Source organism: Microsporum canis, genomic scaffold (assembly GCF_000151145.1).
Source record: "Microsporum canis CBS 113480 supercont1.2 genomic scaffold, whole genome shotgun sequence".
Lineage (NCBI taxonomy): Eukaryota > Fungi > Ascomycota > Eurotiomycetes > Onygenales > Arthrodermataceae > Microsporum > Microsporum canis.
This window is the reverse complement of record NW_003299168.1, coordinates 3,597,511-3,612,618: the sequence shown is the minus strand read 5'-3', so window position 1 is coordinate 3,612,618 and position 15,108 is coordinate 3,597,511. Positions and strand designations below refer to the sequence as shown.

The 15,108-nt window shown below is 50.7% G+C and overlaps 8 protein-coding genes across 8 annotated transcripts in view; 3 read left to right on the top strand and 5 right to left on the bottom strand.

Annotated features, from left to right (window-relative positions):
• Positions 1-882: 882 nt before the first annotated feature.
• On the bottom strand, positions 883-2,830 carry MCYG_02821 (MPA43; the record flags this gene model as incomplete). The annotated part of the gene is made up of 3 exons (XM_002849841.1): positions 883-1,941; positions 2,009-2,569; positions 2,627-2,830. 3 exons carry the CDS (start codon positions 2,828-2,830, stop codon positions 883-885), a joined length of 1,824 nt encoding a protein of 607 aa, XP_002849887.1.
• Positions 2,831-3,171: 341 nt separating this feature from the next.
• MCYG_02820 (uncharacterized protein) lies at positions 3,172-3,584 on the bottom strand (the record flags this gene model as incomplete). Its single annotated transcript, XM_002849840.1, has 2 exons — positions 3,172-3,264; positions 3,348-3,584. The coding sequence occupies 2 exons, from the start codon at positions 3,582-3,584 to the stop codon at positions 3,172-3,174; spliced, it is 330 nt and encodes a 109-aa protein (XP_002849886.1).
• A 550-nt stretch (positions 3,585-4,134) lies between these two features.
• On the top strand, positions 4,135-4,698 carry MCYG_02819 (conserved hypothetical protein; the record flags this gene model as incomplete). Its single annotated transcript, XM_002849839.1, has 1 exon — positions 4,135-4,698. One exon carries the CDS (start codon positions 4,135-4,137, stop codon positions 4,696-4,698), a length of 564 nt encoding a protein of 187 aa, XP_002849885.1.
• Positions 4,699-4,934: 236 nt separating this feature from the next.
• On the bottom strand, positions 4,935-7,071 carry MCYG_02818 (F-box domain-containing protein; the record flags this gene model as incomplete). Its single annotated transcript, XM_002849838.1, has 2 exons — positions 4,935-6,094; positions 6,180-7,071. The coding sequence occupies 2 exons, from the start codon at positions 7,069-7,071 to the stop codon at positions 4,935-4,937; spliced, it is 2,052 nt and encodes a 683-aa protein (XP_002849884.1).
• Positions 7,072-7,597: 526 nt separating this feature from the next.
• MCYG_02817 (protein-tyrosine-phosphatase) lies at positions 7,598-10,001 on the bottom strand (the record flags this gene model as incomplete). Its single annotated transcript, XM_002849837.1, has 2 exons — positions 7,598-8,287; positions 8,346-10,001. 2 exons carry the CDS (start codon positions 9,999-10,001, stop codon positions 7,598-7,600), a joined length of 2,346 nt encoding a protein of 781 aa, XP_002849883.1.
• A 424-nt stretch (positions 10,002-10,425) lies between these two features.
• Positions 10,426-10,776, top strand: MCYG_02816 (uncharacterized protein; the record flags this gene model as incomplete). The annotated part of the gene is made up of 1 exon (XM_002849836.1): positions 10,426-10,776. One exon carries the CDS (start codon positions 10,426-10,428, stop codon positions 10,774-10,776), a length of 351 nt encoding a protein of 116 aa, XP_002849882.1.
• A 380-nt stretch (positions 10,777-11,156) lies between these two features.
• MCYG_02815 (cytochrome c oxidase-assembly factor cox16) lies at positions 11,157-11,649 on the bottom strand (the record flags this gene model as incomplete). The annotated part of the gene is made up of 2 exons (XM_002849835.1): positions 11,157-11,240; positions 11,323-11,649. The coding sequence occupies 2 exons, from the start codon at positions 11,647-11,649 to the stop codon at positions 11,157-11,159; spliced, it is 411 nt and encodes a 136-aa protein (XP_002849881.1).
• Positions 11,650-12,422: 773 nt separating this feature from the next.
• Positions 12,423-15,108, top strand: part of MCYG_02814 (protein kinase domain-containing protein) — a gene marked incomplete at both ends in the record, with an annotated part of 5,438 nt that continues 2,752 nt past the window's right edge. The window contains 9 exons of the mRNA XM_002849834.1: positions 12,423-12,451; positions 12,603-12,809; positions 12,880-13,211; positions 13,268-13,566; positions 13,777-13,801; positions 13,854-14,035; positions 14,363-14,483; positions 14,537-14,834; positions 14,926-15,022. Coding sequence (XP_002849880.1) covers positions 12,423-12,451; positions 12,603-12,809; positions 12,880-13,211; positions 13,268-13,566; positions 13,777-13,801; positions 13,854-14,035; positions 14,363-14,483; positions 14,537-14,834; positions 14,926-15,022 — 1,590 coding nt within the window. The remainder of the gene's footprint in view (positions 12,452-12,602; positions 12,810-12,879; positions 13,212-13,267; positions 13,567-13,776; positions 13,802-13,853; positions 14,036-14,362; positions 14,484-14,536; positions 14,835-14,925; positions 15,023-15,108) is intronic.

The window sequence follows — 15,108 nt, the reverse complement described above, 5'->3', positions numbered from 1 at the left end:
GCTTTTCTTGTATGATCGAAGTGCTCCGCTCATGTGTCGCTTGTGGCGGAGAATACTGCATTGACCATAATGATGGCTGCTCGCCTACTAAGGTGAGTTGAAAAAAGGCCGCTGCCACAAGTAAGAGCTATTAACACGATTCTCATAGTGTGACTGGTGCAATACAACGACTCCGCGGCGAATGATACGTGAGCTTCACTGAGTTATACATACCCCAGGTGACTCTCTCATCTAACGCTCATGAAGATGTGATGAAGAAACCGTATATACCAGGGCCAGAGTTTCTCTTTAATCCCTCACTCCACTCTTTCCCAATATATTCCTCGCTGGTCGGTTCTTTTCGTTTCTTTTCTTACCTCTTTCTTTCTGGAATATACCCCCATTTGAGACTCAAGTTCATTAGCTTGATATATCCGTTTACTTATAGCTGTATCTCCGCTCTATTTCTCTTTATTTCCCTTTTTCTTCTTCCTCACCTCCCCGATTTAGTTTTCGGGTCGAGACCATGTTTCGCATTGCATTGCGTTTAGGCATTTTCACCGGCAAGCATACATCCTTTCGCAGCACGTACAAGCGAAATACCTAAGGAAGAGGATGCAGGGAAAGGTCATTTGATCTTCTGGCGTACAAGGTGGGCTACGGTAGTTGTTTCGTTCCATGTTAAATACGTTGTTCAAAAACGTAGTCTCAATGGCTACGAATGACATGACTTCTAGTTGCCAACCACTATCAGCCACGTCTATAAAAGGCATAAAGATATCATGTGAGGAATGTTCATTAATTCTTGCGATCTGTAACTATGCTGTAAACTGTCAACAGGCCGCCCTCTTGCAGCCGTGGCAGGTGTTATATCGTAAGCCGCTATGCCGACTCTTGACACTCTTAACAAGGATTCCATCCAACGACGGCCTTGTCAACCTCTGACCTGTATTCTTGTTGTTTGTAGCATTGCTCCAGGAAGACCTTGTACTTCACTTCCAACAGCTGCTTTTCGTGCTCATTTTTGGTCGGGTAGACAGCCTTGCCCGGCTTGCTCATTCGGTCCATGATATCCCACAGCCCTTCCGTCTTGCCATCCTTGTCGGCACTGGCGGCTTTAGCTCCAAGCATCGCCGCACCATGGCAGACAGCAGCGTGGACATAACGAGGGACAAAAACAGGCATCGAGCAGGCTGACGCAATGAGCCCCATCAAGATATCGTTCTGGCACTGGGAGCCGGACATGAAGATAGAGGTAATATTGTGGCCGGCCTTGTTCATCGTCTCGACTATCTGACGTGTCTGTAGCGCAATGGATTCCAGAGTGCCATAGTAGTACAGCGACAGCCCATTGACTGACTTATCGCTTGACAGCCCAATGACGGCGCCAGACATCTGGGGGTCAGCAATCGGGGACCTGTTCCCAAACAAGTCGCCGTAGAGGAAGAAATGGCGACCAAGGTAGGAGACCGAGGGAGCCTTGGACTCAGCTGCCATCTCCCTGAGGTGTTCGTTCAGATAATCGTAGATGTTGGAGTTGTAGGACTCTGCGACGGAGAGTGCTTCGTTAAAGGCCGGATGGGTTTCGATGACATGTTTAAGGAGTTCGCCCGTAGCCGACTGCCCTCCCTCCGCCATCCAAAAGCCCGGGATGATGGTGTCGCGATAGGGACCCCAGACGCCAGGTACAAAGACCGGGTTAGGGGACATGGCTAGGTGGCAAGTGGATGTCCCCGCCACGGCAGCCAGGCGGGTGAATGCCTGAGTCCTATCGTTGTTCGCAGCATCAGAGCTCAGCAGGTCAGAGTCCAGGTCGACTTTCGCTCCAACGGTGCCAATCCAACCGGCGTATGCGTCGATGACACCGCTTCCGACTGCAATACCGGCTGGAAGCCCGAGCTCGGCGGCCGCAGTCTCACAGAGACCACCAACTAATTCGCCCGCGCTCAGATACTCCCCATTCTATAGAGTCATGCGTTAGTTAGCCGTCCACAACCAATGATATCTGTAGCGAGTAGTAGACGCTTACCTCTCCATTAACGCCGCCCATACGTTTGAAGTTGTCAGCGGCAAGGTCCTCCAAGCCAATGGCGCTTAAAAAGTCTGGCTGCCACCCCTTGATACTTCCATCCACCCCGACGGGCACGTAGCCCTGTTTGCAGACCACACTGCAGAAGCTCCTCTTCTCGTTCCCGGTGGCCAGATGGGTGAGGGCATCTGCGAGGTCGTAAAACTTGCATCTGTCGAAAAGCTCCTTTGGCATGTTGTTCTTAAGCCACAGGGCCTTTGGAATCTCCATCTCGATCGACATCTTCCCGCCGACATATCGTAGCAAGTTGTGGCCAGTGGCATTGATCTTCTCTGTCTCCTTGACAGGGCGGTGGTCAAGCCAGAGGATGACGTTGCGTTCGGTGTCGAAGTTGGGCCCGGTGACGGAGATGGGTTCACCAGTGTCGTGGGCAAAGACTGCGAGAGAGCAGGTGGCATCGAACCCGATTCCCTTGATCGAGAGAGGGTTGATGTTGTGCTGGCTGATGGCCCGCTGGACACAGATACAGATGCACCTCCATATATCCGTGGTCGATTGTTCCTGAACATCTAGTCGTTAACCCGTAGGCGCTGATGGGGAGATTGGAAGAGCCCTTACGTAGTAACCCTGCTGAGGCTGCCACAGGCCGATGTTTTCAGATGCCAACCCAACGATATCACCCTTGTCATTGATGATGCACGCTCTTGCACTGCCAGTGCCAACGTCGACGCCGATGTAGTGGTCCATCAGCGGATTGATTTCGTTCCGGGGGTCCATGGTGGCCTGTCTTGAGACCTGTTGGGAGGGTTGAAAAGAGCTCATCCTGAAGGGCGTGCAGGGCTAAATAAAGCAGCAGCAGCAGCAGCAGCACTCTGTGGGTGTCTCCGTAATCTGTCCAGGATTTCGACCCAGTGTACGACCGAGAGGTGCGTGGAAGTGTGTGTGCCTGGCGGAACGGCCGGCTGGTCGAAAGGGAGGCTTCGACTTGAGATAAAAACCCAAGCCAGAGGCAATTCCTGCTCTTGCTTATCGGACAAAGAAGAGCTTGGAAACCGGCGAGAAGGACGAAGCTGAAGCTGTTGTTAGCCGGTTGTCCTGCGAGCCCGTTCAGCGTAGACGGTGCGAACAGTACCTGATATCAATCTGCCCTGCCTGCTCTGAGTCTAGTTATCCTCCTGCTCTCCTCTTCGACTGTCTGCCGTTTGATACGGAGCACTTCGTATGATAAACCCGTCTTTATAGATGTTCGCCCGCACCTGTAGCTAGATATCAGCAACGGATCCCCTGGTCATCGGGCTCAACGCCGAACCCACACTGACTAGCCCACAGCTCTACCAACAAGCAGTTCACCAGGGATCTTACCAGCAGCAATCCTGGCCCATCCTACACCCTCTTTTTCCTTCTTCTCCACCCAGACACGCACATCGTCTTGCTCATCGTCTGCTGCGTTGTCGCTCTGCCATTTCTCCATCGACTCCATCAAGGGTCCACTGATAAAGAGTGGAAAAGAGACAGAGGCGGAGGTCGACTTGTCCCCGTGCCATTGGTACTTCTCCGTCGATCTGCCTGCTCCCATCCTCTACCCTGAGAGATCTCCATACTTCTTCTCTAGTGGAGGGTTGTAACTAGTTACATTGTTACTCCATATCTGCGAGGGCATCCCAGCAAAAAGACCAACCCGTTTGACGTTACGGAGTATGCTCTTGATCATTAATCTTTACACTTTATATACGCTTAGTACACCCTCCATATAATGGCTTCTCTATGCAGTCTACTGGAGTACGACTCTTGACGAGGCGCCTATACTTATGCCGTCTGGTACGCTGGCTGGATACTCCCCGGGAAGCGATGACTCGAGGCCCATTGACGTCGATTCCATGTTAAAGGCCTTCTTACTCTATATCAACAGATAACTCCTCTGAACTCCACATCCTCTCGTCACATCTTCATCGTCCTATATATCGTTCTCTCTTCTTTTTCTAGAGGACGCTTAGTGTCACGTGATATCGCCAACTTCTGACTTCAAGTCAAAAAAGCGACAAAAAGAGCCCAAGCAGAGAAGAGAGAGAAGGAGAGAAGAAAACATCCACCAGATAGAATAGAGGGAAGAGACCGCCAGGATTAAGATGCGGCTGCTGTCTGTCCTCCTCGTCGCCGTCACGGCTGCGGCCTCCTCCACAGCAATGCAGCAGCAGCAGACAGAGCTCTTCTACCAGCCCGTTGTGCCAGCTTCGAAACCGGTCGAGTTAGCGCAGATAAGTTACGATCCGACGACGCTTCGGTCCAAGGTTGTGTCCTACACACCCCCCGAGCCCTCGAGCCCCCAGGCGGACGGTGATCTGATCCGGGTTAGCGTGTCTCCCCAGTCCAGCGGCTGGGCTGGTGTCCTCTCCTCGCGCGCTCTCCTTCAGCCGTCTCCCTCCAGCAGCCATGTTCCCACCTTATCCCTCTATCTCGATGCTGAGGGCAGGGTGTATCACGTCGGGATATCGTCTTCCCCGCCGTCACGATCGAGCCCCGCCGGCAGCCATCAGAGCCAGGCCGGGAAACCATCGCCGGTTAACGTGCAACTTGTCCGCTCTGGACCTGCTGCCGTGGTACAGTTGAATAAGCCCATTGTCAGAAGGGTAGAAGATCCGGACGATGAGCAGATAGAGGTTCCATTGGCGAACTCGCTGCTCCAGAAGTGAGGCTCTACTTTTCCCATACCCCAGCCATTCTCTTCTTTATTAACCAGTTTTCGGAACAGGTACTGGTGGCTTCTGCCAATTGTCTTACTGCTGGTCATGGGCGGCGGCGGTTCTTGAGATATCTACTTTCTCTTGGTAGTAAAATATATTAAATCGCAAGATCTTATCGTTCGAACCGTAGAGAGCACGCCATCTATACAAGTAAATATAAGGGTATGACAGGCTCGTCATCCTCTTCACTCATCCAAATCCATACCTTCCCCGTCATCTTCATCTTCCTCGTCTTCGTCTTCGTCATCATCTTCATCTTCATCTTCATCTTCATCTTCATCATCCTCTTCATCATCCTCTTCATCATCCTCTTCATCATCCTCTTCATCATCCTCTTCATCAGTATCTCCACTTCCATTCGGTTGGATGAGTGGCCTTCTCAGCTCGGCGGCGGCAGCATCCTCCTCCAGCTTTATCACACCGTCCAGCCTCCGCGCGGATCCATCTGAGTTGAGCTGCCAGACCATCAAACCCTTGTCGGTCAACAAGGTAAGCTCATTCTCACCGCCGGTAAACTTCAGCCCAAAACAAACAGCATCTAAGCTTAGTATGAGAGGCTTCAATTCAACAACGTCTCTCCACCCATCCTCGGTTCTTTCATACTCAGCTCCTGCGCTGGACATCGGATGGTTGTTTACCTTTGAATAGGCGCCAGGATCACCAGGATAGTACATAGAAGGAGGATAGTATCCGTTCTTGTTCCGCATGAGTACCTCCTGCGGATTCAATGGCCAGATGTACAAGGATTTCCAGTTTGCGATTGCAAGCCGAGTACCCCCAGGCGACGTAGTGACTAGCCCGGTCAAGTTTGACTCGTTGGTCTTAAACCCCCACAGCTTAGCGACGACAGTCCAGCCCTCAATACGTCTGCCGCGATCCAGGTTAATGATGTGGCCACATCTATCGAACCTGCACCGTGCCATGGACCGCAGAATATATGCACCAACCCGACCATTTGGAGGCAGGCGGGTCAAGCCTACTGATGCATAATACCAGTTGCAAACCCCGTTCCCAATGTCAGACGAATGATGCCCGTAAAATGGAATCCCGACCTGGAACCGTGAAAGTACAGGCGGCGATGTTCGATCATGTTCCGGTAGCTGAGCGTAACAGATATTGTCTAGGATCCGGGAGCGGTGAAGGTTAGGGTTATGGGAAGAATTAACGATGCGTTGAAACTGATCGTATATGATAGAGGACGAATGCCAATAAAGAACTTGCTGATAATGATCGTTAAAGCGGACTTGCACAATGGGGTCTGGTGGAGGTATGTCCGCCGCTGGGAAATGCCGCCGTCGTGTGGTTTCTTGTCCGTCAACTAGCTCAGTCGAGGTATACTCCACATCTAGTTAATGCCACGTCAGTTTTACATCAAGTGAATTTTCAAAAATAAAAAAAAGGGTCATATCAAACAAAAAGAGCCAACATACAAGAGCAGTTGTCTTTCCTAACAACGACATCTGCCTGGTTATATTTGTGTAAACACACTTTGGAAACCTGCGGTGATTCCTTATGCTGCCATGACACAACAACAAATTCCTGATCTACGACGTCGACCGAGAGCGGAAGGAAGTTGTCTTCCAACTCGCCCGGAAAAACAGTAAACACCTCCGGTTTCCAGCGTTTCTCCGAGGAAGCATAGAAGTAATGAATGAGCCGGATACGAGCAGAATAATACGGCATCATTGCGTCCCCCACAAACGGATGTAGAGAGGGCAAGCTGGTAGACTGCACGGGTGGTTCGTAACGCTGTAGAACGGATATTATATCGGGATATGAGCGGCTACCGATGACACGTAGAATCTCAATTTCCCCTGGAAAATCACTTAAGGGTTCAAGTTTATCCAAAAACGACATTGATCCTGCAGCTGCATCATTTCCAGGGCCCAGGTTCCCCACATGATAGAGGTAGACCGAAGCTTGACCCCTGGGAACCAGCGCCATTGTCGGTTGAGCGTGGCTACGAGGCATCTGGTAAGAGTCTGAGAAGAGAGAAGACGACTTGGTATCAATTACTCCCTCGTCAATAGTGTATAGTGTGGCATCGGAGTGGAAATGTGCTCCGTACAGGTGGGCAGCAGCCCTCTTTCGAAGTTCTCTATACAGAACAGGCGTGGACAGCGAATCATCCAATGGAGCACCCGACTCTGTAACTTGAAGGCCTGGCATCTGCAAAAGCTGGTGGCGAACCACTTCGCGGCATGTAGTACCGATTACATAGAGTGTTCGACATGTGCGGATGACTTGAAGATAGCTGGGTGTCGAGCAGCTTTTCACCACAAGCTGGAGGAGTTCCACTGGCAACTCTAGCAGGCCATTCATTTTGTCAGCGTAGCCTAGCAGCTCGACTCTGATTGATTGAAATATATAGGGTAAAAAGGGCTCGTTGTGTGTGAGTATCGTGCTTAATCCGGTTGAGGGTGGGAGAATAAAAAGACAAACACGATGGTTGGGGGCGTTGTTGTAGTTATTTAAACATTTCTAGGGTCGTTTTAAGGTTGAGGCTCTGTTAGGCAGCAATCAGCCTTTTCTCTCGTTTATTCTCCTGAACAAGTACAGTACCAGACCATGAGAATGACGCCTTGGCGATGATAGATTAATATGAAACATGAAAAGAAGCGTATATGGCAGGCATATATATAATATATACATACATAGGACCATCAGGGTACAGGTGCTAAGCGCACACGCGGAGAGGGGGCAAAGGGCAACTGGTCTACAAACTCCAAATCTAAACCTATTTATGTAGCCTCCAATTTCTTAGATGTTTAAAAATGCAACAAAAAGGTGAAAGTACGGTGTACAAAAAGCCCTCCTCAAAATACGACCCAAGGGAGAGAAAACCGCTCTACCTCTGAGTACGAGATGCCAGCCATTCAAGGACAGAATCATAGCAAAGGACAAACTGCCGCAAGCTTTGCACCATGCTCAGCCGCTGTGAGCGGAAGTCTTCCACAGTGGTGGCAACAAGGTCAGTGGTGTCCTCGTAGACCCAGCTTGGCTCCGTTCTGGTCGAGCTTTGAGCCGCCTTTCTCTGCCGTTTGAGCATGTCGATTACGCTGTCTACAGTGCAGAATGTACCTGTCCTGCCACAGCCGGCGCTGCAATGAACTATCACCTTGCCCTGACCCGCGGAGTCGGGTTTATCTTGGTAATATGACGCCGAACGGCCGGTAGAGGCGTTCACGATAGCATCACATTCTTCGATCAGACGCAATAGGTGATGTGGCTTCGCTGGAGTTCCAAAGTCTGGCCAATCAGCATATTGAATCTGGGTAACTTCTCTCGGTGGTTTGAAGGGCTCTTTGGAGTTGGTGATGCTGAAATGGCGGACTGTAAAGCAGGTCGCGTCATGTAGCGGTTTCAACCCACTTTCTCGGTCGAGGGGAATAGTGCCCTCGCTGACAAGTTGGACACGTAGGTTGCCATAGTCAGCAGATTTCCAATACGGATGGCATTTCACTTGGGCTCCATCTGTTTCGGCTGTCAGCATGACGATGAGACGCGTATCTTGCTCCCATACTACACGCCAAAAGTCCTAAGCTGTATGTTAACAAGGGATATCACCAAGTGCATTAGGAATGGGGCTAGCTTACGTTAAATGTGGCAGGCATAGGCGCTTGGGTGGCGATGTAGCGCTTGTTAGAGCGGGAAGAGCAAACGTAGCTGGCATTGATGTAGTCACAGGTGCTCTCGGTTGTGTCCTGTATCTTGACACGGCAATGGTCATAGGGATAGATATTGTTGTATCTGTTTTTCGACCCCTTCTCGATACCTGCAATTCTAAAGGAACGCTTTCCTGGGCTTTGTCCCTCAACAAGGGTGGATGTTCCCGGGGCAGACAGGGCCTGCTGCATGCGACTTTGCTCGCCCTTTTCAATCTTGAGGAACTGAATGGCTGCGGTCTTACCAGCGTCATCTGAATCCGCTACCCGAGAAAGCCAGGCGGGTAAAGACTTTCTAGTGGCCTCGTCCATTCCCGGGGGGATGGTGACTGGGAGCTGGCCTACTCCGCCGATAAGATCGATGTTCTGGCGTATGTTGGAAAAGAAAGGGTTGACAGGGTTCGACGAAGGAGTCGGCATGGCACATCCACCGGCGATCGATGGGGTCGTAGTCGGCAGGGTAAGACTTATAGATAGGGGGCTCTTTCCGTAGCTGGCTGCTGAGGAAGAGGAGACAGCGGTGGGGGCCTGTGAGCTCTCGACCCAGTCTGGAAACTCGGTGGCAAAGCGTGCAAAGCCTCCGCTAAGAATGATGGACTCGCCGTTCCAACCCTCTCTGGTGAATTTTTCGAGAAGATTCACCAAAAGGGTAGCATCTTTGGGATGACTGGCGGAAGAATCGTAGACCATGATACGATTGCTCAATCGCCATCTGTTGAAATTAGATTTCTCCTGCCCGCTGCCAAAGGTCTCTTCGACTTTCTGTAGGTTAAAGGACGGTCGTTTGAGGAGGGTGGTGGGAATGCAGAGATTCAGCGAACCCTTGATGTGGGATCGATTGAATTGCAGCAGGGGGCGTACGTCCAACAGAAGGGTCTCGCTCCCAAAAGATTGAAGAATTTCCAGGCATTTTTCGGCTGGTATCATCTTGACGTTACCTAGATCATGGCTGATGGGGATGGTACGTGGTCTGTGGAATGACAGCGGTTGCTTCTGGTGCCGGTCCCCGGGCAAGCCAGGTGAGAGCAGGCTGGCCACCGGTGCGGATGCGTGGTGGCCATGCCTGGTTGCGGAGGGAGAAGACGCCATCGGTGTCGATCCTCCGGAAGAGGAGTCCTCGAGCAAGGTAGGGTTAACATGATAGGCGGGTCTGTAGGGCCCCTTCTGGTGTAGTTTCGGGTTGAAGCTTTGCAGAAGAGAAGCTGACGGGTCCCGCTCGTCACTCCTGCCAGGCCGGCTGGCAAATCTTCTATCGAGGAGGCCATCTGCATTCTTTCGAGGGGTAACGAGCTTCGGGGCAGCCCCAGCGCTTGACTGGATGCCCAAGGCAAAGTCACGGTCTCTGGAGGGGTGAAACAACTGTGCAGTGTCAGGCGAGGGAGTAGTATTAGCAACGAGGTCAAAGTAGCCGCTGGAGGCTGGTTCATCGAGAGCTCGAGACGAAAAGGCACTGTTGGCGAAGAATGACGCCGTTATCTGGCCGGCTGAGGGGGGCGTCGATGGAGGCAAACCGGCTGGGGTCGTCGAAATTCGCGCCGCAGAACCCCAAGCTGGTGACGGCCGCGAGGTCGCCGCAGTGGTGGACATGGCAGGCTGCTTTGATACCTCGGATGACCCTTCTCTTTTGCTGTTTTTTTCCCTTGTTATAATGTGGTTATGACTGGAGAGGAGCTGCTCGCCATCATCCAGGCACGACCTATTCACCCGCTAGCGAGGCGACTTTAAAATCATCTTGTCAGTCACTTCCATATATTATCTGTCTGGCTGTTGTCTGCTTATATATCTGCCTGTCTGTATGTAGGTGTCGTGTGTTGTATACATAGTATGTATATTGATAGTGATGCTCTTAAGGGGGAAGATGGACAAGCGCGAAAGATGACGTTATGGTAAAAGGAGCGTCGCCACCGGACGAAAACGCAGAAACGCAGCGAAGAAAAAGAGTGGGAAAAAAAGGGCAGAAGAGCCCAAAAATGAAGGGTAAAGAAGGACGGGAGAATTCAGGAACAGGTAAATGAGGCAAAGGGGGTTGCGTTTTTCCCTCGAGACGTACGGGCGAAGAGATAGAGAAGAGTCGCTGGTGTATCCGCCGCAGGGCCCCCTAGGACAGGCGTCGACGATGTATCGAGCAGAAAAACGAGAGAGAGGAAAAGAGAGAGAGAGAGAGAGAGAGAGAGGCGAATGTCTACGCTGGAGAGATACCTGGAGAATTGGATTATTGGAATGTGCGAGAGAGAAAGGCCTGTTCGCCGTCAAGAGGTCGAGGGCAAGGGGAACATCGGCGAACGGACCGTGGTTGGCAGCAGAACGAACCGTGGTTGAGCCAGCAAAAGGGCGACGTCTCAATACGTGGTCGGTAGTGTGAGATGTAGCGTAGAAGAAGTGAAGATGTAAAGAGAAGTGAAGATGTTGGTGGAAGGAGAAAAGTCGGTTTCTACCCAGTGACAAAACTAAATTAACGGCGCTTAACCTGGAGGTCTTATATACAACGCACCAACAGCGATCTCTTATCTTACAACTACACTTCTTCTATCCCTCTGCTCGTTATTCCTCTTCCTTTCCTTATTCTTCTTCTTCTCTTCTTCTGATTCTTCTTCGCTTCTTCTTTATTCTCGTCTCAGTGGGCTTAGTCATCTCTTGGCTGACGTCAAGGTCGATGGTCTAAAGAACGACGAGTTGTAGATATCTTCTAGGGCTTGTCTCCAGTAGGTCTCGAGTAAGTCTCATAAAGAGCGTATAGAGTACTCAGACTATACGGCCGTCTGGTTCACCCTTGAAGCGCTGTACCCGCTTCTGCTCCCAGCTGTCGAGGTCCTTGGCCATCAGTTTCTGCAGGAAGCCCGTTAGCAGATGCTCTTTCAGCATATATATATATATCTACAAAGATAAAGAGAGACATGGATAGACATACGTAGTACTCCTCACGCTCATCGCCTAGGATTCGCCGCCGTGGGTTCCGCCGCAGCTGGCTTGCATCCTCGTCCGCGCCCCTGAGTCCGAGGGCCATAGCCTCCTCCTTACCCAACTGCTGCACCCGGCGATCGTGTCTTTCGTAGCGCAGTGCCGTCGCCGGTGTCAGGAAGAATGAGCCCGCCAGCATCACACTCATGAAGGGTAGTCCGAAGAGTAAGAACGGGTGTCTCGATAGGTTGGCCCGGTACTTCGCACCGATGCGCTCGCCCAGCGACGAGGCGGCCGTTGTCGCCGGCCGGAACTTCTTCGACTGGAAGGGAGGCATTCCTGCTTCAGTCAAGGCATCTGATAACTCCACTTGACTGCCGGTCTAGATGCTTTTCCCTTTTATCTTTTTTCTCCCGTCAGGCCGTGATATCAATATCAATGATACCAACATCTAAAGATGCTCGAGAACAAAAAAGTCGAGATTACCCTTTTTGGTGCTTACTAATGGTACTGACTAAACTTGATTAGCTAATCGTCTCTTATTAATACATAAGTTTTTTTTTTTTTTGGCTCTCGAGTTGAGTCGCTGAAATGGAGACAACAAGAAGCAAGAAGTAGGATAATACCATAATAGTAGATGAGGCATCTTTGTGGATTTTAGATATAACATTTACATTGGCCAAGTGGAATGAACATGATCGGTGCATTGTACGCCTACCGCACCTCAGGCTCTTGTCCCAGCCTACATACTAGATCGTGATGGCTCGCTCAATAGCTGTCGCACGATATCACTTTCTACCACGGCATAATAATAAAGTATGAGACACTTCACACTGCTTGCATGAAATATCCATACGATGGGGCCCATCAGCTGCATGGCTCTTCTAACCATGGAGTACCAATATGAAACCCCATCCTCAGCACTTAACTCATCTATCACCAAGCTACCTAGTTGGAACATCATGTTAAATATTGAAATTTTTGGATTTATTTAGCGCTTCAGCTTTACCAGCATGGCTTGGTTAAGCACATGAATGCCACAATCCCTCGATATGAAAGGATGCTCTAATTTTCTCAAATCCCAAAAGACGTCAACAAATAAAGGACGCAATGTGGATGATCAATGCGAGGCCAACAATGTCATTCCTGACATGACGAGTCTTTATTTTGTCTCATCACGCCCGCCCAAACACTACGTCCATGTCAGCGTACTCTCGAATAACAATGCGATCTCTATGGACAGGCCTGTTGAAGTCGTTGACAGCGAAACTACTGAAGCCAGCACCAAAGCTCCCCCGAAGAGCCCAGATCGCTTCCTACCAGCGGGTTTCATACTGTCGACCCCGACCGACTGGTTGAAGAGGAGGAGCTGCCTGACTACAAGGCTGATCGGTTCTATCCTGTTCACTTGGGGGAGATCTTTGAAGAGCGGTATCAAGTACTAGGGAAACTGGGATTTGGCTCTTCATCGACCGTCTGGCTAGCTCGAGATCTCAAGTAAAACGTTGTTTCTTTTACTATAGCTGCCATTCAGCTTAATTTATGCAGTAACTGACGAACCGGGTAGGGACCACCAGTATGTCACACTGAAAGTTTATGTGCATACATCTGCGGTTCACCGCGAGCTCCCAGTTTATCAGCATATCTCACCCTATATAAAATCTGCTACGTCCCATCGTGGACGCCATAATATCCGGCAACTTCTTAACTCCTTTACGATAAACGGACCAGACGGTAAGCATATCGTTCTTGTCTTTCAAGCCGCTCAGATGAGTCTACGCGATATGAAGGTAGTATTCTTCCCCAACGGGTTTGACGAAAGGTTTGTCAAGGGTGCTATTATTGAGCTTCTCCAAGCGTTGGATTTCTTGCACAGCTATGGAAAAGTTGTCCATACCGGTATGCTCTTCACGATCTTATTTCCGCCTTTGTTGTAACCGCTCATGCACCGATAGATGTACACTCCGGAAACATGCTCCTGGGGTTATATGACAGCAGCCTACTCCGAATCCTCGAAGACGCGGAATTGAAAGCTCCTGTAGCCCGAAAATTGATTTCACACTCCCGGACAATCTATCTCTCACGACTGTCCAAGCCAAAGGAGGGTCCAATGCTATTGTCGGACTTCGGTGAGACCAGGATTGGTCCTGGGCCCCATCCTGGCGATATCATGCCGCTGGAGTATCGCGCCCCTGAAACACTGCTTTACGTGACATGGAGCTATCCTGTTGATATATGGAGTGTTGGCCTTACGGTACGCCCTATATAGCCCTAGACGTGCTGCATCTTTCCACCCGCTAACTATATACCAACTTAAGGCTGGGACCTGCTTGGGTCGAAAACGACCTTTCACAGCGAGAGACGAAGGAAGAGCGATCTGTGTGACGACGCACATTTTGCCCAGTTAAATGCAGCATTGGGCCCACCACCCCCTGAGTTCCTAAGCTAAAAACCCCGAGAGGAGGGGCTGAATTTTGGAATGACAAATGGTATGTAGCCCTTTTCTCTGTCGTGTGTTATACAACTAATAACAATCTTCAGGAGAATGGCTGAGTCCCGTACCTATTCCAGAGGGGCGCACCCTCGAGTCTCTCGAGACCCGTCTGGAGGACAAGGAGGGCTTCCTGCGGTTTATCCGGCGAGCTCTGACTTGGATGCCTGAACAGAGGGCAACGGCCAGGGAACTTCTCCAGGATCCATGGTTGCTGGGGAAGACGACCCAGGTTAGTTAGCTACGCAAAAGGTAGTTAATATATAGTAGATCATGTATATTATATAGAACGGCTTTCGAACTAATTGACTCATTTTTCCCCCATTAACAATATGACAGCCAGCGTACCTTTGTTCAATGTTAATGTTTATCTCAACCTCCAAAAAAGCAAAAGCACGTATCTTTCACGTGACTATTTCTCCAGCTTATGTCATCGGCTTTTCCAAACTTCAACAAGAAAAAGAATAACATCGACGTCGACAGAGAAATTGACCAGATACCGACCACCGACCTTCTTTTCCGTCTTAAGTGAGTAGAAGAGCTTCCAGCTATGTTCCAGGGGTTGGGTCTCAGCCAGTCGCCTGTCTCTACTGGCTCGCTGTTTGGCCAGAGCACCGCTGAACAGCCTGCCCAAGCTCAAGCTCAAGCTCAAGCTCCGTCTCTCTTTGCGCCCAAGTCAAGTAGGTCTTCTTCGTGCTTCTACATGCGCTGACAATTGCTGACGGGGTGTTAGATGCTACTGGCAGTCTACAGCCTCCCTCCGGTTTGAGCATTTTCGGCCAGACTTCTTCTGCTCAGACTGGCCAGACACCCGGGACAACCACCGTGCCGCCACCTTCCCAGCCAGCCTACTTCAGCAGTCTGCTAGAGAAGGGCAAGAAACGGCCCCTCTCGAGCTTCCAAAATGTCTCTTCTGTTGAGCTGCCCAGCCTTCAACTTGGCTTAGATGACATCAGGAAGTCTGCCCGTGGCTTGGGCGCCTCCGGCCCTCGCAACGCCGCCAATAAGCCCGTCGTTACGGAGCATAGAATGTATGTAAAAAATAACTTGTCATTTTCTGTCCCCACACGTACCCGACCCCGGCAGTCATCCTCTGTTTCCTAACTCCTCGCTCCTTAACAGACTCTCCTCCCTCACTGCATCTGGCATCTCCCCCGGACAAGTACTCCATGATCTACACGCCTTTGACACCCAGACGGATGCCAACAACGCCGCCCTTGTACAGCCACCAGCACCACCACACTGACATTTGAAAAAGAGACCTTTGACCCGGACATCAAAAGTCTTGCGGCGGGTGCAGCAACG